The sequence below is a fragment of the Amphiprion ocellaris genome, chromosome 14 (genome assembly GCF_022539595.1).
Source record: "Amphiprion ocellaris isolate individual 3 ecotype Okinawa chromosome 14, ASM2253959v1, whole genome shotgun sequence".
Taxonomy (NCBI): domain Eukaryota; kingdom Metazoa; phylum Chordata; class Actinopteri; family Pomacentridae; genus Amphiprion; species Amphiprion ocellaris.
This window is the reverse complement of record NC_072779.1, coordinates 14,863,565-14,891,441: the sequence shown is the minus strand read 5'-3', so window position 1 is coordinate 14,891,441 and position 27,877 is coordinate 14,863,565. Positions and strand designations below refer to the sequence as shown.

At 39.3% G+C, this 27,877-nt stretch overlaps 1 protein-coding gene across 1 annotated transcript; it reads left to right on the top strand.

Annotated features, from left to right (window-relative positions):
• The first annotated feature begins 3,351 nt into the window (after positions 1 to 3,351).
• On the top strand, positions 3,352 to 12,771 carry snx19a (sorting nexin 19a). Its single transcript, XM_035952798.2, is given in 12 exon segments — positions 3,352 to 3,462; positions 4,659 to 6,152; positions 6,248 to 6,386; positions 6,480 to 6,580; positions 6,653 to 6,772; positions 7,062 to 7,177; positions 7,464 to 7,554; positions 7,664 to 7,814; positions 8,935 to 9,058; positions 10,575 to 10,759; positions 10,849 to 10,936; positions 11,141 to 12,771. Coding segments are annotated over 11 exon segments (2,715 nt in total). The 5' UTR covers positions 3,352 to 3,462; positions 4,659 to 4,682; the 3' UTR covers positions 11,271 to 12,771.
• The last annotated feature ends 15,106 nt before the right edge of the window (positions 12,772 to 27,877 follow it).

The following is a 27,877-nucleotide window of genomic DNA, read 5'->3' as shown; positions in this document are numbered from 1 at the left end:
ATAAGCTAACAGAAGCATTTTAAATGCAATCCCGTGAGAGGCACAAAACTGGAGTCAACTTTCTTAGTTTTGGTGAGGACTCTATAGAAGCAGTGTTCTGCAGTTGTTTATGGACTTTTTATTCAGACCTGTAAAGACACTGTTTCTAATCAACTCAAGATAAATGCATGGAGCAGTTTTTCAAGGTCCTGCTGAGACGTAAGTCCTTTAATCCTGGAAATATTCTTCAGGTGATAGTAAGCTGACTTTGTAATGGTCTTAATGTGGTTTTGAAAGGTCAGGTCTGAGTCCATGACTACACCCAGATTTCTGGCCTGATTTGTGTTTTTTAATTGTAATGACTGAAGTTGTTTGTTAACATTTGATTGCTCCTCTTCTGGTCCAAAGACAATTACCTCAGTTTTGTACACGTTTAACTGAAGAAAATCAGCAAATCAATGAACAGACACATCCAGTCATTGATTTGTTCTATGCAAATCAATAGAGCAAGTCAATGCTCTATTGATTTGAAGAACAAAACATGTTCAAGTTCTATATTATGAAGCGTTGACCTGAGTAAAAGCAGCCACTGTTATTAGGAAGTAGGTAAAATGAACTCAACCTTCATTCTGCATCAGGGCGTCTCTGAATCACTTTTAAACTTCTGCACTTTCAATTAACTCACGTTTCAAACACAGGACTTAAACTGCAAACAGACAGGTGTGATACTTCAGTAAAATTATGTAAATTCTTCCTCCATGAAAGACACTTTGAAGTGCACGCCTCATTATCTCCAGTAGGTATCACAAGTAAACATCCGTAAACCTGCCTAGAAAGCAAAGGGAGATGAGGCTCCTACTAACTGCAGAACCTGCCTCAGAGTCATTATCATTTTTAGTTTTTCCTCGGTATCACAGTAATCCACTAATACTTGTCACTGCATTTAATAGCTCGGAACAACCAGAAGCTGCTCACAGCAAATTCTGCCAACTCTATCTTCAAACTGAATGAATGCAACCTAAAAAACAAAATACTTGTAGCTCACAGCAGAACTCACTGAATCAAAGCCAAAATGAGATTTTGTTACTTGAAAATGTTTCCGTGTGTTCACATCAGTGATGCTCTTGAAGGTTTAATGTTTCACCAATAGGCTGTGGGAATGATTGAACTGTGTAAAAATATTCAATAAAAAATCTAAAATAGAAACAGTAGGATAACATAAAATCCAAAATAGCATATGAATGTAGTAGATGCACTGAATTAGCCAAAATTAAGAAATGCTGTATTTTTTTCTGTCAGAAGATGTAGAAAACATTCAGTTTTATTGTAAAAATCTACTGGAAAATACCACAATGTCAGTAAAATCACATAATTACCCTAAATTATAGCTATTATTCTGTCTAAGTTATAATTTTGATATTGTCTACATTTAAATTTACAGTATAAAACCATTCACTATTCAGCAATAAATATGCATTGATTTTTTCAGAAACTAGATGTTAAAAACATTGATATGTCAGTTATACTATGATAATTTCACTGTAAAACATATATGTTTGAATATATTGAAGCTGCAATGTACTGTGACTACACGTCCATATCTGTTACAGCTGTGGACAGGAGCAATATGTTGTCTCACCCTGAAGGAATTTCTTCTGATTTGGCACAGATGTTTACTTGGACTCAAGGATGAACTGATCTGCTAATCAAAGACTGAAAGTCACTGTGACCTGACAAAACAAACTTTGGGGTAGCAAGGTCACTAGGACATCATACACTAACTGTGACTAAATTACACACAAATGTCTAATGGAATAAAATAACAAAGTGATGACTTTTTCATATCCAAAAGGTCAAAGGTCAGATTCACTGGGTCTTCACAAACACTTTTTCCCCCATAATTCAACTCATGATCTCAAAATGCCTCGAGGGAATGTCCTCAAATTTATTAAACTGATACTAAGGTGTGCAAGATGTCGCGTTTGCTAAGGTGAAGTTGGTTGTTAAAGTGTTTCAGGGTATAAAGTATGTTGTAGTATATTGTTGGCTGCCTTTGTTTCTAAGTTGTTACTATGGTGACCTAGTTGGTTGGCAGGGAGCACACAGTGTATTATTGGTTACTAGAGGGGTTTAGATGGTTGCTATCGTTTTTCTATTTGGATGCTACTACATTTCTGATGGGATTTTATAGGTGGCTACCAAATGTTACTTGAACAGGTAGTTGCTAGTGTATTTCAGTGTGATTGTTGAGGTGTAGGCCTTCATGAAGGCTGCTGGAGTCTAAAGGCTGAAGCTTGGGGTTGCTAGTGAACTGACTGGTAGCTAGGATGTATGTGGTGGTTGACAAGGTGTTTCTAGGTTACAGGGTGTCTGTCGGTGTTGTTTCTAATGTTCCTAGTTGTTGTGCTGCTGCTAGGTGGTTGCTAAGGTGTTCTTAGTGGTTGCCCTGGTGATAACAGGTGGTTGCTAGTTCCTACTTAGCAGTGTTCTCAGAGAGCCCATGCCAAGATCAATGCACTGATTTGCCATTTTAAAGAAAGTAATCCAGATCTGCACCAAAATTTACTGTGCTCTATGCTCTATCTTTATACCAAGTCTGGCAAAGTTCAGCTGCATATTTTTTTGGGCGTAGTTTTGCTGACAGACAAATGAATCGACCTTAATGGACACATCCCTCCACTGCAGCAAAAGGAGACAATCCCAGATCAATGTCACTCCTGAAACCATTCCGCCTCAGAGGGACACTGATAATAATCATTAATAGCTGAAATACTGAGGAAAAACTAGAATTAAATCTAAAGGTCAAAACAAACTTATGTAATGAACTTCATATTCTGATGAATGACCAACCTAAATCTATGTATACACCATTGGTCAAATGTTTGGTGTCACCCAGGCAGTTTCATGTTTTCCATGAAAACTCACACTTTTATTCATGTGTTGACATAATTACACAAGGGTTTTCTAATCATCAATTAGCCTTTCAACACCATTAGCTAACACAATGTAGCATTAGAACACAGGAGTGATGGTTGCTGGAAATGTTCCTCTGTACCTCTACGTAGATATTCCATTAAAAATCAGCTGTTTCCAGCTAGAATAGTCATTTACCACACTAACAATGTCTAGATTGTATTTGTGAGTAATTTAATGTTATCTTCATTGAAAAAAAATGTTTTTCTTTCAAAAATCAGGACATTTCTAAGTGACCCCAAACTTTTGAACAGTAGTGTATGTGCTATAGACAATTTATTCTTTGACTTGTCAATTAAAATGTGTATTTTTCAGCATGTTTCTGTATGTAATGGACTGCTGTGTCTGTCTCTGTGTGCTGGCAGGTCAAGTGGACACCTAACAGTTAGTTGTCCATATGGTCCGTGCCAGATAATCTTTGTTGGAGGATTAAAGTGTGTCCCAGAGGAGGAGGAGGAGGACGCTCTACACGGCTTGTATTCGTGCTATGAGGCTCCTATAACATTCCAGGTACTGTTGATTTTACTGTCTACTAGCTCTCTTGTTCCTTGATAATAATAGCAGTTTCATAGTAGATTAGAGGCTAGCTGTGTGTGCTTGGTGTACATTAGCCTCCTCAGTGACCTCAGCTGCTGCCGGGCTGCTTTGTTAGAAAGTGTTCAAGGCACATTTCTCTTTAAAGATAAAAACAACAACAAACAGCAGGTTCAATGCAACAGTTAGAAGGACAGGTAGCCATGGCAACAAGTCCTCTAATGCCATTACTGATGACATTAGATCTCTCATGTGGCAATATTCACTATCAGTACAGTGAGAAGAAGTACTCAGACCTGGGACCACAGTGTAGAAATACTCTGTTACAAGTCAAATCCATGCTTTTAAATTATTACTAAAGTAAAGTAGTAATATTACAGTCTAGAAATACTCTAGTGCTAGTACATTTAATGCATTTAAATCATTACTTACGTAAATACATAAATATCCCAGTGTAAGAAAACTTTGTTAGAAGTAAAATTCCTCTATTTAAATTATGACTTGGTAGAAATGCAAATTTTATGTTTTACTCAAGTAAAATTACAGGATTAGTCAAAATATATTTAAAGTACCAGTAGAAGCACTCATCAGACAGAATGGCACGTTTCAAAACAATGTATGTTATTGGATCATAATTACTGATGCACTACTTAAATAAATTATTAATAAAGAAATCAAAGTTTTTTTATGCACAATGTTTTAGAGCGCTGCACATATTGCATGACAGCCAGCAACATAGATATGTACCAAAAGCAAGATAGAAAATATTGTAAAAAATATATATATTTGTGAGACAATATTTAATGAATAGATTTTTTTAAACCCAAGGCAAAACAGGATAACTTCTTGTATGATCAAAATTTTGAAATAAAATAAATATGAGATAATAAATTGTCGTAAATACTTGTTCATCACTTTCCCTTCATGTAATTGCTTTACAGTGTTTTTCTGCTGGACAGCTCATAAGTTCACTTCCAGGGATCAATTGATTTCTAATATTACATCATAATTTAGTTGTTGATAAGATTTTGTATAAGTAACCAGTGACTGACATCAGCACTGTGTTGCTTGCTTGTTTTTGTTGTTTTACATTGCAAAAATTAAAGAAAATGACTCAAAGCATCACATTATTGTTTTTTTGCTTCTTACAACATATGCATTTTTTCCCACAGGACATATTTGACCAGCTGACCATAATGCCTTCCACTAAGACCTCTAATCACTGGACGTTATCAGAGTTTCTTGGGCAGCGCAGACTGTTGGGGCTCGGGGCTCTGCTGGCGTGGCTCATCCTCTTCCATCTCCTGGTGAACGTTTGGCTCCTCTGCGTCTTCACCAGCCTCCTGGTGGTTCTTGGAGGTTGGCTTGGTTCCCGGGCTGTACTGGATGCCAACAGCCTTCTCCACTTGGAACATTTTTTGCCTCTTGGCACAGTTAACCCCCCTCTGCCTTCGCCTGAGCATGAGTGGAGGTTGAACCATGAGATCCACAGCGCCGTCCACAAAGCTGTGCGTGACTTTGTGTCCTCGTGGTATCGCACTCTGCTGCCAGAGGTGGAGGGAGAGTTTGAACGTGCTGTGCGTAAAACAATGCTGGAGTCAGTGATGGAGCTGAAAGAGCGTGCACGGCATGTGGACAGAAAAGCGTTGGTTCAACGGCTGCTGGAGCTGTACGGCTGTCACCTGCAGAGCTACATGACAGTGAGACAGATACAGTCGACACAGAAGGAGAGCTTTAGCCTCTGGCAGCTCTACAGTGAAGTAGACGCTCCTCATCCAGCTGTGAGCAGCACAACCACTGAGCTCAGCTACTCCAGAGCTCTAGTTAACCTTGTATTACATGTCCTGGTTCCGTACCCTCAGATGGAAACCAAGACCGGAGGCTACATGGTAACAGAGCTCATCACCTGCAATGTGCTGCTGCCACTAATAAGCAGAGTTTCTGATCCTGACTGGCTCAACCAGACCATCGTAGACATATTCACCAGGTCCAGAGAACCACAGGAGATCGGCATAGATGACCTCCCAGCAGAAGCACTATACAAATGTCAGATCCAGCAGGAGTCCTGGACCACCTGCAAGTCACTGTCTTCTTCTGATCAAACTGGCCTCACCTGCAAAAGCTCCTCTTATTCTGATGATCTGCAGAGTCCAGCAAACTCCTCACAGAGCAGCATGGTTAGCCTGACATCTGCCGGGAAAGTGCAAAGATGCCATGCAGGTTTGCTCAAACCGTACAAAGTGAACTGCTGTTCTCTCACATCTGGCCGCTACTCATCACAGACCAAAATAATTTCATCAGACTCGCTGATTCCATCAGACTCAGAAGACGACCTGACGGGAGGCTTTTGTGACTGTGGTCCTCCAACCAACTTCTGCAACGTCCTCACCTTAAAGGACGACGAAGACTTTGGCTGCTTCGGTCCTCTGAGAAATCTTGGGCCAAAGGTAGTGGTGCCTGATGACTCCCAGTGGCCAGCAGGCATCGCCCAGGAGAGATCTCCAACTTGTCCTCCAAGAAGGCTCTGTATATCCCCCTACAGCTTTGATGCCCCCAACAACCCAGCTTCACCTGTGGTCATCCAGAACGTGCAAGTTTCTGGAACTGTCAGTGTGAAGGAGCAGCGAAACGGTGGCACACATCCATATACTCTCTACACTGTAAAGGTAGCACCACCACCTCCACCTCCTGATTTCATTCTCATGTGACTGTTACTTGAATAGTGATAATCATACATTTCTCGCCTCTTTCTGTTTTACAGTTTGAGACACTGGCTGACCCTGATAATGCCGACACTCTACAACCTGCAGCCAGTCACACCGTCAGTCGCAGATACAGCGAGTTCCTCAACTTGCAGACACGTTTAGAGGAGAAGCCTGAAGTGAAGAAATTCATCAAAAGTGAGAAAGGATTCTTACGATGTTTGAACAGATCATAAAGTCTCAATGTGCTAAACCAGATATGTCATCGTCTGTCAATGTTATGCCTTTCAGATGTGAAGGGCCCGAAGAAAATGTTCCCCGACCTCCCGTTCGGCAGTCCAGATGGTGAGAAAGTTGAGGCACGTAAAACCCAACTGGATGCCTTCCTTAAAGTATGTATAACTTCAGCCTTCACAATGCAAAAATTTCGGTGGTCATGCAGTGAGATTGTTTTCTTTTTCTAGCAATTAGGCAGCATTCCTGAGACAGCCAACAGTGAAGACATGCAAGAGTTTCTAGCTCTTAACTCAGATGCTTGCACATATTTTGGAAGGAAGCCTTTTGTCAAGTCAAGAATTGATAAGGTGAGAATGAATCTACATTTTAGAGATCTTGTGAGGACTGTGCAGTGTGATAGTAATAGTTTGTAATAGACATAGTTTTTATGAGATCTCTCAGCGTCAGTGGTAAGCAGATACCTTGATACGGAGCTATGTTTGTGCCTCAATTCTGAGTGTGTAATGAGACATTTTGTGCACAGAAAGTTTCTTGTAGGAAACAACTTGAGATGTGAGTTAATGTCCAAGGATGTGATGGTGCTTGTGCTACAAGGGAAGTTTAATGACATTTTCCTAATCTTGGTTGTCATTAAAGATGATGGAAAATGCTTTAGACACCTTGAAGACAGCCTTCCCTCATCCTGAGACCCTCAGTCCCACAGAGGACATCGAAGGAGATGCTGATGGAAGGACGATGGAAAGAAAGTACAGGTGAGAGCTCTATCAGTTCAGTGCTGTGGTTCTCAGAAACTTCCACTTAACATCTCTTATCACAGTTTGTCTTTTAGGTATGAGCCATTCATCCAAAGAGTAATTTTCCACTTCTTTTAAAGTGGGTCATTTGAAAGCATCTCAGAGAAGACGAAATTATTGAAGCTTAGACGAAACTTTGACAAAATTAAATCAGATTTTAAATGCAGATGGCTGAGGTGCTTTTATGAAATTATGGGTGTTTTGTTTTTTTGACTAATGGATGATTTTGTGTTTCATGCTTTAGGAGGCTTATGTTCGGCAGCAAAGTTTCCCCATCTCTCAATATACCTGACCTACATCCTAAAGTGGGATACTGCTTCAGTGAAGGCAGCCCGGTAAGTTACCAAACTGCATTCACCATCTTGACAAATGTGTGTTTGAAGCAGTCATGACACAGAGTTGACATTTTCTTGAACAAATAATTTGCTCATTATGACTGTTTAGGTCCTCAATGGCATGTCACTATCCGGCCTGGAGAGCTTTGTCGGAGAGCGATAAAGACTTTTATGTGAGCTGAATGGGAAAGAGGCAGTCAAGCAGAGCTGTGAGCAGCAAGGCAAAGACAAGAAGAATTCAGGGAAAAATCACGGAACAGGTTCAGACTATCTTACTTGTGTTGTATTGTATATGCACAACAGCAGTACAGAATATAGACTGTATATAAACGATAGATGTATTGACCATGACATCACCCATTTGTTTGTGTACTACCATTTTAAAGTTTGGAACAGATTCATTCCTGTCTTGCTAGTGTGACTAGTCAGGGGTGGATCTGACTGAGAATTTTAAGTACACTGAGCATGGTAACACTATTTTATTGCCTATTTCCCTTTAAATGGGGCGGCTGTGGCTCAGGTAGTAGAGCGGGTCGTCCAATGATCGAAGGGTCGGCGGTTCGATTCCTGCTCTGTCCTAGTCATGTGCTGTTGTGTCCTTGGGCAAGACACTTTACCCACCTTGCCTCCAGTGCTGCTACTCACACTGGAGTATGAATGCCTGTGAATGTTGGTGGTGGTCGGAGGGGCCGTAGGCCCGGATTGGCAGCCACGCTTCCGTCAGTCTGCCCCAGGGCAGCTGTGACTATAAATGTAGTTTACCACCACCGAGTGAGAATATGTGAGTGAATGAATAATGGATTCATTGTGAAGCGCTTTGAGTGCCTTGAAAAGCGCTATATAAATCTAATCCATTATTATTATTATTATTAAATGGTACCATAATTTACTAAATGAACAACATATTGTATTCAAAAACATTTCCAAAATAGTCATTGAGACCCTAAACTCATTAGGACATAGTTTACTGAGGTACCAACTGTATTGAGAATTAGGTTCATTCACTCAGAAACTTCTCTACAATTGGAATTCATTTTGTAGCCAGAGGAGTCGCCCCCTGCTGGCTGTTAGAAAGAATGCAGGTTGAAGGCCTTGACTTCACTTTTCAGAATTGGAGGTCCATCTTTTACATACAGTCTATTGTAAACACGTTTATACCTTGTAACGCTAGAGAAGCAGCATGCAGTGACACATCATCGCCACTTGGGTACAGCAAAACTCCACTGTTTATCTGAGCCCCAGCAGAGTAGTGCCAGTACACCTCTCCTACTAATGATGCATTTCTAACATCTAGTCAAATGTGTTTCAGTGCTTTCTCTGAAAATTGTTGTCTTGGAAATAAGTGTTCATTTGTGTGGTTTATTTATGTGTGTAATTCAGACACAGCTGTGGCAGATGTTGCTTTGAACATCTTGTGTCTGCTGATGAAGGACCAGTGGAGTTGGCTGTGCACTGAGAACATACAGAAAACCATCAGACTGCTTTTTGGCACTTTCATTGAAAGGTAAAGAGTTCTGCACCCTCTGTTACTTTCTCAACTATTTTGATACGGTATGTACAGTATGCTATCAAGGAATCAGTTACTGAAACACCTTGTGAGTAGCATGTATGCTGTCAGGAGTTGGTGATTCTTTTTTAAGATTAAATATAATCCTCAATTTATGATTGTGACTGTTAAGGCTTTTTATTCTTGGATATCTATTTATTTCAAATACCTGGGATTTATAGGTTATGAAGACAAAGGCAAAGACAAAGTAGTGCCACAACAGTTAAGTGTACTGCTCAGTGGTGGAAGATGTATTCAGATCATACACAAAGATGCTCCATTACAAGTAAAAAATCTGCATGAACAATCTGAATTAAGGAAGAATGCATGAATAGCAACTGCAAAATTTAGTTAAAGTAATAATATAAAAGTGCTGGTTTTGTCCCTCTGAAATGATATAATCTTTCATATGACATGATTAGATTTTTAATAGTGGAGCATCAGTGTGTCAGCAGCATGTTACTGTTGTAGCTGCTGCAGTTTGAGCTGCTTTGAACCACTTTAAACTGTTTTATATGCAGAGAAAACAGATTAATCTGAGGGCTCATAATGAAAAATAGGAGAGAAAATAGAAAAAAACTAAATTCTTATCCACAGGGGAAAATATCACTATTAGGTGGAGCTTTTAACAATCACAGACTTCTGAAATGTGACTCAGACGACACACTGCTTTTTGGAAAACACCAGGAGATTGGAAATTAGTAGTTTAATCTTTTCCAATGTGTCATATTTGTCACAAAGATATAGTGATTTGGACGTAAACATTTGCATTGATTGCAAATGTTCAAGTGAAGTACAAGTACCTGAAAACTGTACTGAAGTACAGTACATGAGTAAATGTATTTCTTTACTAGTGTTGTTACATCTACAATTACAGATCTATTTTGCTAATATATAACATTGTTGCATGCATTATTTGTCCTTCATTCAGCTGGACATCCAGACACCAGAGCCTTCTCTAGTATGAAGGACAGTTTTATAAGGTATTAAGTGGTTGGTTGCATGTGAATGTTGCATTTCTGTCTTGAAATACAATGCTTATTCCTGACTGGGTACACAGATTTAAACAATAGCTTTTTTTTAAAAAATTAACGCTGGACTCCCTTTACCATGTTGTCTGTGAGAACTGGGCTTTTCTAGTCTCTGCAGTCCTGCTTTCATTAGCTGATTACACTGGCCTTCAGTTTTCAGCTTCACGTTTTCCTGTGAGACTTCATTTAGGGTTTAAGGTTTACTTAGAATGCCAGTAAATGATGTTCAATCATTGCTCTGGCTTACAGAATACTTACTTGGCTTTCACTTGGGTGAATGTTTTTCTTCCCTCTTAGTCAAATGAAGCATGTTTGCATGTGTATGTGCCTTTTCTCACTTGTTTGTTATCTTCACTGGCTGATAACTTGCAGATAAATATATAGTGTAGATAAAGGAAGCACAGATGAACACTGTTGCACTAAACTACAGATTTGTGTCTCAGATGGTTGGATGTTGGGGTTGCCCATCTTACCAGTGCCCCCTGCTGGGTGATTTACCTCCAAGTGCTGCAGGAGGCTGTATGGCCAGGTGGCACGCTGCCTACTCAGCCACGACCAGAGCGAAGTGTCGCAGAAAGAGAGGAAACGAAGGAGCAATGTCTGGACTGTCTAATGCAGCTGTTACCAGGTGTGCAGCAGCTGCTACATTCAGATTAAAGCTGTCAAGCACTGTTCTGATTTGCTCGGATTCTGAAGGTGTTTCTTGTGCCTGAACAGAACTCATCACTGACATGCTGGGCAGTGAGAAGTACAGACTGAGCTTAGAGACCATGCTGGAGTCTTTACAGGACCATCAGATAAACAAGTGAGTCAGCAACCAAGCTGCTGAGTAAATCTGTCTGAGCTCAGAAACTAGCAGTAGTCGTCTCACTAAACAGTTTAACTATACCAGGTTGGTGTTTTAGATTGATCTAAACACTGTGTTTGCTGCATATCATCCATATAAGCAGCCGCGTTAAAGTTAATGTCAGTCTCTTGATGTTTTAACCCTGTTTGTGATGATCTGCAGACATCTGCTCTACTGCATCTGTGACCTGCTGCTGGAGTTTCTGATCCCTGAGTCGTGTGATGAGGCCTTCCAGAAATCTCTCCTGCAGAGTTTGGCTAAAGACACAGAGAGGGACAGTCCTCACATGTGATCTACACATAATATACTTACAGATGGATGTGCAGTATACTGTATGTGTGAGCTGGAGTTTACAGGATAACGGCACAAAATAGTGGCAGTCATTACTTTTGGTCAGCAGGAAAAAGGTCTTCTCTTAGCTTCATGCATTTACAATAAGCTTCCCTTCTTTGTGACCAACTGTAGCACAAAGAAATGGGAAATGTGAGAAATGTGTGTGTATCAGAAGGAAACAACTATGGTGTCAGCATCAGCCAGACAATGTCCAACTAACAGAAGTATCAGCCAAGTATTGGCAACTGTTATGACCCATAATGCAGACTATGTACAATTACATTAATAAATGAGTCTTTTTTAGCTACAGCCAAACAGCCATGTTCTCTGTAACTTGTGCTTGTTCACTGTTTTTCTGAATACATTTATTCATTCACTCAGGTTTGGTGCACACATGGTTTCCATAGAGACCGACACCTGACAGTTTATATGTTCCATATGAAATATTAAATTTTTAACAAATGTATTTTTAAATCATCACCTGATGCATTGAATAGATTTGATACAAGGGCTTTAAAATATATCCTGGATTGTAAATTAACTTTTGTTTCTGTCCTTTATTCCCTGTAATCCGATGATGGAAGTTTACGCTTCTCAGTGCAATTAGTGCCTTCAGCTGATAGCTGTGACATCCGTTAGTGAAATCAGCTTTCTTATATTTTAGTTTGTCAGTTTCACAGAGAGCTCAGATGAAAGTCAGGGCTGAGCATAAGACTGGTGGACTGATTCAAAGACTGATTTACTGAAGCAATAAATGCCTTTAGTCTATGAGCGTTGTGTGGGAATTCCCCTTTCTTCCAGCTTTGTACACAGATTTTAAGATTTTGTATTTGTCTCCTCCCTCACTGTCATGTTACTGTGTTAGTGGATGTGTTTTATCTGCATTTACTCCTTTGCACCCATCAAATTATGAATATTTTCCATTTGGTGCAGTTTTCATAAGCAGCTGCACAGACACTCTCACTGATGATGACTAACGTAGGAAACTGAATGCAACCATCCGTATTGCTGCTCCCAAAGCACTGATGCTTCATGTTTGATCTTAAAAATCTGGGATTGCTTTCACCCAGCCATCTGTTTGAGCTTTGTGGGGTCTTTAAACCACTAAATTATTTAGACCTTAATATTAAGAGCACTATGTGTGTGAAAAGAGTTTAACATTTGACACGTGCACTCCAGACAGATATTTTGTTCATAAAAGTACATCCAGACAGTGTGCTATAGTTTTCCCATGAGCTTTTGATCCTGACAACATTCTGAAAAACGATCATTGTATCTTTGATCTTTGACTATGAATAACAATTTACTGTATGACTTATGAAACCACAGTCAAAATGTTTCTTTTTAATTTGACATAGGTGTTGTGTTAAGAAAAACAAGGAGCCAAATCACCAACATTTTCTTGTCAGCTTGACTCCATTTCAAGTGAAAAATGTCCCATTAAATATGAAGCATCTGTTCTTTTCTTGCGACACTTGTGAGTTGAATGTTTTTACAAGAATGCAGTTCAAATTTGATCAACTTATAGATGTGATTAGTACAGCAACTCTTTACTCCTTGTAAAACATATTGTTCATTTTAAAGCAATAGCTGTTAAACAATGTACCACAAGTAGGTTTGACATTATCAGAGGCAAGTAGAAATGAAGCTTAACCAAGTTACACTCAGGAAGACCACTTTCTTGCTCCTTTGCCCTGTTTGATGCATAGATGTCCTGTTTTACTGACCAGAGGATTCAACCCTGGAGACATGGAGCGAGGCATTCCCCAAAACTGATATTAAACCTTTAATTGGACCGAAATAAGACTGAATTTTAATGAGACTAAAATGTGCCAATTTCCCCTCTGTTCTGACTTCTCTGTGCATTGGAGATTTAAGTAGAAGTTAACTTTTTGAGGAATTGTAACCTTTTCTTTGTTGCATGCACAGCTGCAGGCAAAAACTTCTCTTTACAGATGAGGTATATGTGATTCACCTAAAAAGAAATATTCCAGGCAACCAGACAACCGATGCTCCCACCAATATCAGTAAGTGCCTTTAATACAAAGAGGCTCACAAAGAACTGAAATAATTAAAACCAGTTCAAAGCACAACAGTTTATTTTCTCTTTTTTAATGTTTCTGACAGTTTATTGTTTTTCCAGTTGTGTTTAGGCAGCAGGATTCAACTAGTAAGTGCTTTGTGGCAAAAATACTCAAATCATACAATAAAATTCAATCTGTGTACTATTCGGAGCAGGAGTCCCGTAATAAACTGTGTGTAAAAGGTGTACATGATGTGGGCACAGTAACAGAAAAACCAAACAACAAACTGTCCTTGTTGTTTTCCTGACACACAAGTTCACGTATACCCATCATGTCAGATGTCTGGCTGTAAATCTGTTTCCTTTGTTTCCACTTGATAGGCAGATGGAGGATTTCATCAACTTGATGTTGGGAACAAAGCAGATCATCACTTCCTTTCTCATGAGATCATGGGCTGATACTGGCCGACTCCCACCTCCTGTCCTGTGCTTTGGGACATCGTTGGCAACCAGAGGAGACAAAACGCTCAAACTGCATTGATGGTGGCCACATACGTCTGGACGTCCGAGCAGCTGTATTTTCACTAGAAATTACTAAGTGCAACAAACATCTGTGAAATTTCACAACTCAGATACATCATCAGGTAATAAAGTTCTGATGACTCATTTCCACCGCATTTACAAATGTATTATCAGTGTTTTAAACAGTCTTATGCAATAATGTAGTATTACTTTCCCAGCAAGATGAGTAAAGATGAACCCTCTGTGGTCACAGAGGATTCCCACAACCCTACAATGACTAAACTACCAAAACTGGATTTTAATGGTGGACGGCAGCCTACAAGCTGGTGGTGTGGTGAATGAAATGATGCCTCTTTCCACTAGTAACTCTTCATCTTTTGTATTGATCCTTGAGAAAATAGAAAAACTGAATTTCCCCAGTTTAAAAAAAAACATTTTTTTACAAGCTATTTAGGCAAAAAAATAAAAAATACACTGAAGAAAGCATTTTAAGACATTTACAGTGTGGCAAATGTGTCGTGTAAACATGAACATTTGTGTATTAATAGAAATGTATCACCACTTGTTGACCTCTTTGTGTGGCCAACATTTTGTTTGGGTCTACCTGTTTGAGCCATAGCTCTAATAGATTTTACTTTTACTGCTTCCTTTTACATAACAGAATTTTTTTGAAATATTGTTTCTTGTCATCAGAGACAGCCTGGAGTGTTTTTCATCTAACCTGTAACTTTTATGGATTCATAAGGTGCTGATAAACCTGTTGTCTTGAAGCTTTGGTTGGTCTCGTTGGTTATTACCTGGACATTCATACAAAAGTGTACATGCAGGTCTGAAGATAAAGGAGAAAGGATGCGGTTAATAATTTTGTGGGGTGTAACAGAGAAGTAGTGATGTCAGGGAGTAACTAGTAAATGAGTAATGCTTCTTTTGAAAAGACTGATGAACAATAGCTTACTTTTTTAAAATCTTAAAATATATTTAATTTAATTGGCTTTGCTAAACAGCGAAAATCTTAATTACTCCTCTTTTCCTCCACCCAAAGGATCCACTGCCAACATCCTGGTGTCAGACGCTACAGGGAACCCCAAGAAGTCACCTGTCGATGCCCCAACAGGTCAGGCAACACAATATTAGGTGTTAATGTTAGAACTGACCAGTGTATGTCTCCTCAGGATGACTTCATCAGGTCAAAATCTTCATTTGTCTAAAAGTTTTGTAGCCCCGTTGAGAATAGGGCACTTAATTATATTAATGGCCTTAAAAAGTTATTAGATTTTATGTAAAAACTTGTTAAACTAAAAGTAATTGAGTTAACTAAAACATTAAAATAGTTAATTCAGGTTAATTTTCTGTAAACACAATGGTTATTTACATCGTTGAAATAAACTATAGGAAAGAATGTGTGTGTGGGGGGGTGATCTAACTAATTACATTTAGTGGATGAGAGAATGAAAAAAACAGACTACGCCTTTTATTTGCAGTTAACTGTTTATTGGTCAAGGGTTAAAGGTCAAGTCGTTTTTTCTGTGTGGGGATTGGTCGGGAGTGAGGAAGAGAATGTTAGGGAGCGGGAGAAAAAAACGTGAGACGTACGTTGGGAGAGCAGAGCAGAAGGGTGAACGGAGAGGTGCTCTGGAAGCTGAACCAGGTTTTAAGAAACCAAGTTTCTATTGACTGGATTTACTCGATACATCTTATGTTTTGACTTGTTAGCTGTGTGTAGTTAATGACTGCAGAGGCACAGATGTTGTTTTTTTTGTCTGAGTGAGAAAAAACGGAGATTCTGTGTGAGCGGGTTCAAGCTAACCGCTAAAGCTAACCGCTAAAGCTAACGGCTAAGCTACGGTTGGCGAGCCTTGGGCTGAGTGGACTTTGAACTGGACAGACGGAGGTGCTTCTGGATGAGGAGTTAACTGGATGAGGATTTATCTGCCGCTCCTCTGACCGTTTCTTTTCCTGAGACATTGGATTATTTGGCTGCTGACTTTTCAGACACCGAGCTGTGAACGCCACGAGGTGGATTCTGCTAACGGCTAACTGTGAGTTTGCTGACCGGAGATCAACGCCGCTGCGGGGATTTCGTGGGCTGCTTCCTGTGATCATCGTAGGTTTTCTACTCTGCACCTGGACTACGGCGAACAGCTGGAGATCGACACACAGGTCTGCAACGTTTGGGGTCGGTGTGAGTGTGTGAGTGTATGTGTGGGCCCACAACTTAATGAACAATATTTGGTATTTAGTACACGTTGTTTGTTGTATCACATATAAGAACGTTTCAGTGACATATTTGAAGGTGTTCCTTTGTGAGTTTGTTTGAGGTAAACTTAAATATTTAAAGAGAGATGTTTGTGTTAGTTATTAATTTAAGTGCAAGGGAAGGTATTCAGTTCGAAAGGTATTATTTTGAGTTATTTTGTGTTTAAAAATTATCAAATGGAAGGGGATATATATTTTTTGCTATTTTATTTAAAACACTGAATTAAAGTATTTTTATTTCACTCAACTATAACCAAGTTGTTGGGGGTCAGTTACTCCAATTAGCATGTAGGAACTGTGGATAGACTTAAAGATTTGAAGTCTTGTATGCAAGGTAAGTCTACTCCACATCAGGTAAACCTTAGGGTAGCTACCTTTAGTAGTACGAACCCAAACACCCCAGTATCCTAAATTACCACTACTTCTAGAAAGTCGTCGTAGTCGTAAATTACGGGTGCTGGGGTGCTACACTTTGGTTAATTATTAACCTGCAAAATGCATGAGCTATTTTTTGTTTTTGATTTTACTGAACAAATACTTGGCTGTTAGCATTCTACAGTAACACACCAAGCCAAAGTCCATTGTCTCTGACTAAACTAAAATGTTAAACTTTATACCAGAATTAGCACAATAGCATTACCATTGTTCAGACATGGCACTTTGTCAGATTTAACCTTTTATTTTGGAATGACATGCATTTGTGTTTGGCGTTGACTCTGCTCAAGTGATGCTCTGGAAGGATCTGAGCAAGCATGAAACAGACAGTCCCTGTGACAATGTTTAAATAAATACAAGCAGACCAAATTCACTAGCAAGGACCACACCATTGAATTGGAGCTTGATTTTTGATTGGATGCAAAGGATCATTATGTTGGTGATGATTGAGATGAGCTGATGCGGTGTGGGAGAAAAGCTTAGTCGGAGATCAGCAGTGGTTCCTGCCCCTGATCCCAAAAGCCTCCCATAAGAAAGACACGAAGAGTGGGCATAACGTACAGAAGGGTCAGAAGGGTTGGAGCAGATCGAGGTGGATACGCTTGAGGCCCATGGCCATGATTAGGTGGCCCTGAACCCCTCGGCTGGAATCTGCATCAATATGGACGGAGTGGCCAGAGACCATGCAAGGATTCTGGATGCCATCAGGACTTTCTCGAGGTGGAAGAGAAATCGGGATCAGATTATGACTAGACCGGTCTCTGTGGTAAACTGAGGGTTGGAAGGCAAAGCATTCTGATATTTTTTTGGTTTGAATATGCTGTACTAGAGATTTGTAAGAGCTTCTCAGTGCCAGATGGAGCTGAAATTGTTTAAGCAGGGGATATAGATGAGTGAATCTGGCATTGCAGTGCCAGAAGAAGTACTATACTACTGCTACTGTACTATAGCTTGGAGCCCGGTGCCAGCTTAAAGTCGTAGAGAATAAGAACTGGCAACCTGGTGCCGATAGTGTGAGAGAAAGAGAAAGTCGGTTATAAAGCGTGGTAAGTGGGTGAGCTTGAGTAGAAAACGACTGGACAGAAAGACTCTTGTGTCACCCTGACTTTGTGGCTGTATGAACTAGCACAAAGTTCCATTTGTTTCCTTTTGGCTTAATGCTACTTTATTTCCTTTTCAACTTTCAAAATCTCTCATCATACATCTATCCACATATTAACCAAGAAGTAAAAAGTCTATTTAAAATACCATGACTGTAACCAGGGCCCTGTTGCTGTTACTATTTGTTTCATACAATGTCGAATCACATTGTTTTGCAGATGTTTGCTAATGAGGCACTCGTCTCAAGTGCTGCAAGATGCGTACTTGACCCCTGATCCAGACACATGTCAACGTGGTCTATTTGCAGTCTGTTCTCAGGCCACAGAAAATATTGTTTGTTGCTACTGAGTCAAGAGATTTGGTGTACTAATTAGCAAAAGCCTCTGGAGCAGATGTTCTGCCTGTTGGGACTTTTTAAACTGACTGTCTTCTGGATGAGGCTCACTATATCCCACATGCCTGCTCTGGAGATGAAACAAGGTGCTGCCCCTGATGGTGCTGACGGAGACGTGTCATTAATATGATGAGGATATTAAACTGGTCTCTCCAGGATGCCTCATGCTGCCAAACAACAGATGCTGCATTTGTGTGCAATAGGTGACAGTTTACTCACTGACCCCAGTGAGCCCCACCACAGCACAGACAGTCCAAGAAAAGCAAACCAACAGCTGAAGTATCATGAAGTGAGTAAGTTTTATGGCAAAATTCCATATTTAAAAGATGAATGTAAATGCTCACGCACATTTGCGCAAACCCTCCAGATGTCTTCATTACTCAGAGCAGGGGAGTATCACCAGTTGAGGTTAACAATCATGCACTGCATCTCATTTTTGAGGTAAACCCCAATTTTTCCATCTCACAGTTATCACAGAGTGGAATAGAATGCTCAGATTTTTGCAGATCATTGGTGTCATAATTTCCAATACCATCCATCAATAATGCCAGAATTTGATTGATTCTGACGCAGAATCGCACCAACATCTCCTGATGTAAGCACACCTAACCACTGATTCTGGCATCTGACCTTTCAGTGAAGCGAAACTGGTTCCTGTTAGCTGTCCCCTCTGCGTGAATGGTGCACATGTGCAGTGAGATCTTTAAGAAACTTTGACACCCCGCCTCAGTGCCCTACTTCCATCTACTTATCCTGGAGCAAAACTCAATTTTCTGGAAAACAACAGCTAATTTAAAATGCAATATGACTATCCAATTCTGGTCCTCCCTCCTAGGCCCCAAATGAAGGTCAAAGACAAGCGGTGTCAGCCATCCATCACTCTCAGTTCTGGTAACTGTCTGCCTCCGATGACTCTTGACCTGCTTCAAGGTTCATGTAAAAGTTTATCAGGAGTTTCTGTTGGGTAAACGTAAAGTTTTAAAGCCTGTTTCACAGATGGAAAATTCCGCAGATTCACTGTTTTTGGAATAATCTTTATATAACCCAAAGTTATGTTTACATAAAAGACTCATTTCATACTTTAGTTACTTTTACTTTACTGTTTTCTATTTACAAATACAGAACATAACTGAAAGACAGTAAAGGGCTTATCTTTTCTACCAACACTTCAACACAAAGGGTAAACTTGGGTTTGCTGGTCCATGTAAATTAGAAATATATTGACATAATTGAAACATATTAGAGTTTGCGTTTTTGAAACAACTATCACTCAGTCAGAAATGGAAATATGAGCCTGTTTCAATAAAATATCTTTAGCCACTACTGATGTAAACATTCATCAGAATCAGCATACGTAAGATTAAGCTTTGGTCAACCATATCATGGTTTTTTGTGGTTCACAGTGGGCCTTTTGGAGATAAAGTAAGATCAGTCTGCTCTCTGAAGTCTATGTTTAATTTATTTTTCATTTATTCACAATTCTTATTATTTTGATGCTAGTTCTTTTCCTTTGCTGCCACCTAAAATCTATCTTCTGCCTGCAAAAACCTCTTTGGAAGGTGTCAAAAATTCTTCTGAAGACTGCCTCCTCCTCATACACGACACACACAAACACAAAAAAAATGTTTTTTATCAACTTGAATTAATATATTTTTCCAGACATCTGTGTTTCTATATATATGAAAAGAAATGTGTCTGTTATTGTGTTTAAATTGACCAGCAACATATGAAACAGACCAGCTACAACATTAATATACTGCTTGTAAGTGACTGTTTTCTTGCATTCTCACATCAAATATACGCGTGCTGCTGCTAATATCTGTCAGAAGAGACAGAAATCCTTGGATATAAGTACATAACTGTATTGTATTTGAAACTGTTGCCCCTGTTTGCTCGGGGAGATTTTGCCTCCAAGACGCTAACATCATGCTGACTGTCATGAGGTGGCATGACTTACCTTTACAACGGAATATTTTGACAGACGTGTCTTGCTGAGGTCAAGGTGCTCTGTTCGGTATGTGTTTCAAGGGTATGATATATTTGAAAGCCTGTCTCTGCCACAAATTACCATGTCAGTGATTTCAAAATAAAATGCAAGTTACTGCAAGTTTGGTAAAAATATTCAAAGATTACACACACTTGCACGGTCCAACAACTGCTACTTTTTTTTTTATTAGAGACATGTGCCAGGGCCCGACTCCAGGTGTTTTTTTTTTTTTTTTTTTTTGGGGGGGGGGGGACACCGTTGAGAAACTACTGGTTCCCAGCTTTTGTTGCCATCTGTGTATGTTTATATAAGTGCCACACATGGCAAGGTTATGTAGGCCAGTAATCACTGTGCTCTTTAAAGAAAGAATGATATATACTCCCTGGATTGACAGTTTTTCTAAAGAGTTCTCAATAAGTTAAGCTCCCAAGTATCTAGATCACTTTTATTTTTTTCAAATAGATTTTATTTGTCATATTAAGTGACAAGTATTGAAAGAAATGGACACAGAATATGTTAGACAGAGTTATTTCTCTCTGTTTTTCTTTTTCCTGAACAGCTTTATTGCTCTTCTAAGGAGATCAGTACTCTGGGAGTGAAGGAATTACATTTTTTCAAGCTCAACAAGCAGTATTTTTAACTCTGAGTTAAATTCCATGAATCTGAGTGAAAAAAAAGTATTTTTATGTTTTTCCAGTAATTCAGAGCAGGACTTAAACAGGCTATATAAGGTCAAATCTGTTTTTTTCTGTGTTTGCTGGTACTTGTTTCTCATATGTCACACATTATGACTAGTTTTACAGCTGCTGACGATATCAGAGCAGCATTACGGAGAAGTAGCCAGCATGCAGAGATTGTTTTGCAGCTCCTCGGTGGCATCTGTCTCCAGGTGATGAAATGAAGCAAGCCGGTGTGAACTCTTTTTTTCACCTGTGGGGAAATGGGCGATGGAGAAGAGAAGTGCCCCTCGAAACTGAACATTATGCAACAGGCCTGTAAAAGTTTTTTCCTTTCCCCCTGTACACTTTCTTTACATGACAGTTGTTACAAGCTGTACATCAAAGGATGTGTAAAAAGTGACACCACCTGTCATTTTAATAAGTAGGTTTTGTAAGCCCTGGGCGAAGGCCAGCCTTATACTCTTCTATGCTTAAGCAGGAATAACTTTGTTACAAGGCGCCCACACAGAACCTTAGTTTGATTTCTACTACAACCTCTACAGAGATCATTGCACAATCTAGTTGAAGAAGGTCCAAGTAGCAAAAACAGCAAAATGATTCAGGAGAATCCAGATTAGAGAAGACACAAGTAAGTGTCTACAGTAGGCACTTGTGGACAATATACTGCACTTTGTTACACTTACCAAATATGCATTTAGAAGTTCACGTTAGGTTACTTCTCCGTTCATGTGTGAGGATATATAAGGTCACTGCATGAGGAGCGTTGCATAAACAGATAGTGTATCAGACGCTGGAATGGCAGCCATATTTCACTTGTATCCAGGAATTACATCAAGTTGTCATTACTTATTCTGATCTGCACGCAGACAGAGAGCAGACTGAGGTATGTGAACAATGTTTTTTCTAAATCAGACCGGGGGGATTCAGGGTAACATAATAGAAGAGTGTGGTTTTGTACCAGCTGAATCGAGCAACATGTGGTGCAGGATTGGATTTGATGAAATGAGTAAATTTTACTACATGTTGGCAAAAGTTGAGACATGTACACTTTGGTTCATTGGTGAAATACAACACTCTGATTGCAGTATAGATAGATGTGGCCCTGGTATGTAGTGATGTTGTAGTCAAGTCTTGTCTTTGACAGTGTTGTACTGTCCTGTTCTCCCTCAACTTCACCCTCACCCCAATTGGTCGAGGCAGACGACTGCCCTCCCTGAACCTGGTTCTGCCAGAAGTTTTAGCGATAAAAGGGAGGGGTTTTGTCACTTTGAACTTTTAAGGATCCTTTAAGTTTATGTTTCTTTCTATAATGTTAAATTTGAATGCATTCATGCATTTACATGACAGTTGTTACAAGCTGTGTGAAGCACCTTGAGAAGACACCTTTATATAGAAAAAACTGGTGCTATATAAACAAGAAGAGCACTCAGAGAGCGCAGCACTCTGTCAAGTCTGCTCAGTTGTTGTATGATTTCTGACGGATAAGTCCCGATAAGTCTGCAGCGGTGGATTTGTTGTAGGATCGCAATCATATGATTGTCAGCAGGCAATTGACGTAGCGTTCACTTGTTATCACAGTTACAGTGATGCCATGCCGCTATCTTGCAATGATACAGAAATCTTTAACAAATCTGTGGATCCAGACTATAAGCTACATCACTGCCAAAATGTGACCAGGCGGTCCTTGTGTCATTTCTGACCTTCCCTGAAAATTTTATCCAAAGCCATTTTTTCGGTTTTTGAGAAATGTTAAAGTCAGACAAACGTACGGCAATTGTCACATTACTCTGCCGCGTTCCTTGGCGGAGTAATAATTGACGTGAACTGAACTGAGCACTGCACCGACTGTACAGACATGAAGTTACAAAGACATAAACTTTTGTACTTATCAGTTCTTTCGCAGGAAAACTGCAACCCCAGTGGTACAACTAAGAGTTTCATTTGATGTCATCAGTCAAATGAAACAGCTACAGAACAGATGCTCCCTTTGGGTTTTGTCTCATCTGAGTAATGTCAGTCATTTGCGTTCCTCCCCAGATACGTCTCCTGCAGTTGATGTCTTAGCTGAGCATTCCCCAGATGGCATTTCAACAAAGTGAATCAGCATCAAAACTGCACAGCAGAAATGAGGTAAGCTTTATATCACTCAAGTCAATGAGTGCCACTCAGGAATTTTCCTGCAAAGAGAATTTTTGGCAGCCCCCTTAAGAGGTTTTAGCTGTGCCAAAGGAACAGAATTCACAGTCATTTATGTTTTTACCAGTTTGGCAATTGGGGTTTCATCTACTCAACCACAGTAGACATTTATGTTGATCAAATGGGCAGAAATGACAGGAAAATGTATACATTTCTGTCAAATCAGGAAGTACAGCCTCATTGCCTTTACTGTACGCTGACTGGTCATGCTGACAAAACCCATATATAATCTGATTGCTGCTATTAGGATTCCATCAACATGTCATAAACTGCACTCTAAAAAGCAGCTGTAAAAGCACCATATGAGAAGCTGAAAGAGAGGTTGAGCCTGTAGATGTTCCCCTTCTCACCCATCTGCAATATTTGCAAGAAAAAAAAAGACTGAGAGCATTTTTATCAACCTCTGAGTGAAACTCTTGCAACTCTTCTGTTTGTGAAGTGACCTGGGTGAAATGAGGTCTGATGGCTTTATGGGGGCTTTGGGACTTCTTGGAAATGGCAGTAATTGGATTTAGACCGTGACTGCTCTCCTGAGGTGTGACACGAAAGGTACAAAATGCCAGAAATCAGGTTGCAAACAGGTTTCGGCAAAGGCTATGCTGGTAAATACAGCCAAAATGCAGTTTAGAGCAATATTAATGAAAGATAGAATAATCCTGTTTAAGCCCTTTTTTTGTATTTGGATTTGGTTATTATCTAAAAGATGTCTATATGAGCCATTTTCATTTATTTACAGCTTACAATACAATCACAATACACGTTATGCATATTCTTACACCCACTGCTCATTCATTAGGGCTGTGAACCAGGTCTGTGTCTGTTCAGTGATAAACAGAGAGGGAGTGTGTTTATCTTTGTTGACTACAGAGGATGCGTGTGATCTCTGCAATTTCAAAATGAGGCAACAGTGTGTCGAGGGAGGAAAAGGATGAGGAACTACTGCTGTATCATGCAAGACAGGACAAATCATATGACCACCAAGCTGACAGAACACAGAACAACCATACTAAATCCACAGCTGATGTAGCACGACAGTCACCTTATTGTCTGTCGGGGTTTAATACCCTTAAAGTCACTCATACGATCTATACTGATACAACATGGACTTGGAAAGCCATTTGTGGAGGATAAAAGATTAGTTTGAAAGACTCTGCAGATGAAATGGTAAAGTCTGTTTAATCAAAAATTTACAAAAATAAAAATATAAAAAACTCCTTCACCACTTCGGTAGAAATAGAAATATACACTTGAAGTCTGTTTCCTTTCTGGTCTCATTCACATCATTGTCAAATGTGGATATGGGTTGTTTCCATCAACTGTTTCTTGGAGCTGCACCGTGTTCTCAGAAGGTGGCAGTATAGGTAATATTACGCTTGACTGGAATAAACAGAATAGAAAACGTAAAGAATACAAAACTGTGCAAAATTTGTTGCTAACTGCCATTAAACAATCCAGTAAAAAGAAGAACCAAACTATCGTGGTCATATATGACAGAAAAATGGAGAGTCTTCAGGAATTTTGTTCAAATGGGCAAGTTGTAATTATTCTTTCATGTTGTTAGTCATCATTGTTTCATGGATTTTTCCCTTACGTTATTGAAACACGACTAGAAGGAAAGAGTTGAAATGAAATATTTATATCTGCATTGTTTAAATGTAGTAAATAAGACATTAGAATAGAATGATCTGGTAGTGGCAGAACCAACCAACTCGAAATGGAAGATGCTAAACAGCACGTTGCCCCTCTTGGTGGAAAATTTGAATACAAAAAAACCCAAGACCGAACCACTGACTGACATACAGTAATATCCACACTCTACAGGAAGGAATTTTCTTCTCACCGAAGCACTTCCAGCTTAAAGTACCACATTAACACTAAGCATGCGTTTGTCAGGGATTCTGCAAGCACTTTGGCTAACGCGTGGCCCAGCTTGCAATGTTTAATCGTGATTACTCAAAATTAATTCACAGCAACCCTGTTATTAGTCTGATTAAAATTTTTAATCGTTTGACAGCACTAATAACAATTGCGCTAAATGATCCTTCAGTTACTTTTTACCTTTTGCTTTTGTGAAGGTCTGTGTGGCAAATGTATGAAATGAAGCACTTCTTGTTTTCGCTTTACAGTGACATCACATACATCTCATGCAGAGTTGATGAAGAGAGAAGTGATATCAGTCATCTGTGCTGCTTTTGAGCCCCATTTGGTTTCACCTCCTCTGTTCCCCCTCCTGTAGAGTCAAAGGGTTTTCATCCACACTTGGCTCCACACAGCGGGATTTTCTGAAACTTGGCTCGGCTCAGAACACTCTGAGCAGAAAGCGAGGGGCTTTGCACAAACACGGCACAAACATTCAGGAACATGAGTTCAGAGTGGAACGGTGTTTTCCCTGATGTTATCGAACAAACCTCAGCTGCTCTTCACTCTTTTATTGTTGGCGATTTGGCATCGCATTGATTGGACCGTGTTGGCTGGGATGGAGCTTCATGATCTCATAGCAACACCAGCGTGTTCTCACTTATTTATTTATGTTCATGTGCCTGTCACTTTTTTAAAATCTGCATTTCGCATGTTTATTTTGTTCATATGGAAATTGTATCTGGTTTTACGTTCCAGCTGTGGAACTGGAATCGCAGCTGGACCCAAAAGGTTTCCATATCTACTTTTGACAGTCCAACATATGAAAATCATATCAGCTAAATGTGATATATTGTTCATTCAGGGAACAACACAGTCATTGTTCTTTACCCTTTGAAGTATTTAGTAGGTCTTACAGTATTATTATTGCTGTGTATTTACTTATTGTTAAGCCACGCTGTAAATATACCAACAGTGGCTTATTTACACATTCAGCAGTTACAAAGCAACATAACAACCTGTGAATATCATCATTCAGTGGCTTCTTGTGACTTGAAGATACACTCTCCTCTAGTCGGACTGCAGTAATGACGGACGGCACTAAAAAAGCGCTGAACAAAACTGATGACAGCACAGTTTTTGGGTATTAAGACAAAAAACAGAAACAGAATCATAATATCTTCATGGAGGTTATGAACTGCAGTTGGTTGATAGTCGTTTCCACCTTTCAGATTCAATTTGTTATTGATTGTTGGAGTTTTAATGGTTTAATTTCTACTATGCAGTGTATTCAGAACAAAGGACAAGAACAAGCTTTAGCACTCCCTTTGGCAGCAAAAACAACCTGTGAACCCACATCTAGCCTTGTTTCCACAGCACATCTTTATGCACATTTTGAAATATTGCATTAGAAAAAGTTAATGGAAATAACAAAATTTGAAAAAACTTCTGCAATTTCATAAAAAAATTAATTTCACTTGCTTGATGTTGGTTTTCGCCTTTTTTAAAGAAGTGTGCTCCATGGGAGACAGAAAACACATTTTCTGTATAAGTATTGATGTGACTGATCTTTTTTCTACTCTCGTCATCCTTCCAGATTCAAAGCAATTCCTGAAAACTTCTATACATTTCTTTCTCATAGATGGTCAGAGTTGTATTAGTTTCTTTTTTCTTCTTTGAGATGTTTTGCAATAGACACCATTGGTTTCCATTCCAGCTTCTTCTACTCTGTTTATTACAGCAATGTAAGCTCTACTTCCACCTTCTGGTGAAATTACACAGCAAAGTTTATTCACTCTAAAGAAGTTACTGAAAATGAGCCTAATTCACATTTTTTAAAAAAATAATTTCTTGCAACACAACAAATTCGCATCAAAAGTGCTTGATGTTTACACATTATTATATTTTCATTTACTGAGCAGGGACAATGTGCAGCCAACAGCTTCTTATTTAAACACTTTAATTTTCTGATGCACAACATGGGTCAAAAGTGACCCATATTCAGTGGAAAATAGGTATCTCTTGACCCATGTTGTGCATCAAAGGGTTAACAAGGAACAACATTGGTGCTCATTTGGAGTCTTTCTCGTGAGCCGATAAACCTAAGTCCATTATTCCATGTCTTTTGAGTTCTGGTGTGTTCGTAACTGACTCCATCCAGCCATCAGCTAAACCCACTGTATCCTGTAGATGGTTGTGGGGTTATCCAACCTGCCATTTGGCAAGAGGTGGGGTTCAAATTGGAGAAGTCCTGAGGGAAATGTGTCTTTTTTTTTTTTAAACAATATATTTATTGACAATTTTTGTATGCAGGTACATATATGCATTACAGTATACATTTCAAGTCTTACTCAGGTATGCAAATATTTTTAGCCTTAGTCTGGCTTTTGCATATTAAACAGGTTATTATATATAAAGCAAAAAAAAAGAAATAAATAAAAGAGAAAAACTTAAAGAAAATAAGTGAAAATAAAAGGGAAAATAGGAATAATATAAATCTTCTCAGACATGTAATGCGTAAATACAGTACTTCATACAGAACAGCAGGTAATCTTATCATTCCTCTCATTCTAGTAGTTCCATGGGGTTTACATCACAACTATTTATTCTACCTCATCACTATCATCTGCTAAGTTTCTGGATTTTACAAAAGCAATAAAGGGTCCCCACGTTTTCTCAAACAAATCTTGTCTCCCTTTTCGTACATATGTCACTCTCTCTAGAGGAAAGGTTAGTAACATCTGCCTCACCCAGTCTACTAGTCTTGGTATGCAAGGTTTTTTCCAGAAAAGTGCAATTAATTTTTTAGCATGCAGGAGGCTTAAATCTATGACTATACGCTCACTCTTGGTGTACTTATGCCGCTTTGGATAAAGTCCCAAAATAAAGTGGGCAGGATTCATTAAGACAGTTTTAGAAATAATATTTTCTATTGTTTGTTTAACCTCCCCCCAGAATTTTTTAACCTTTGGCCAGTCCCACATACAATGGCATAGGGTTCCCTTTGCCTCATTACATTTTACACACAAATCTGGAATGTTGCTGTTGAACTTATTTAATTTAACTGGCGTAATATATGTTCTCATTAACCAGTTGTATTGTAGCAGTTTGAATC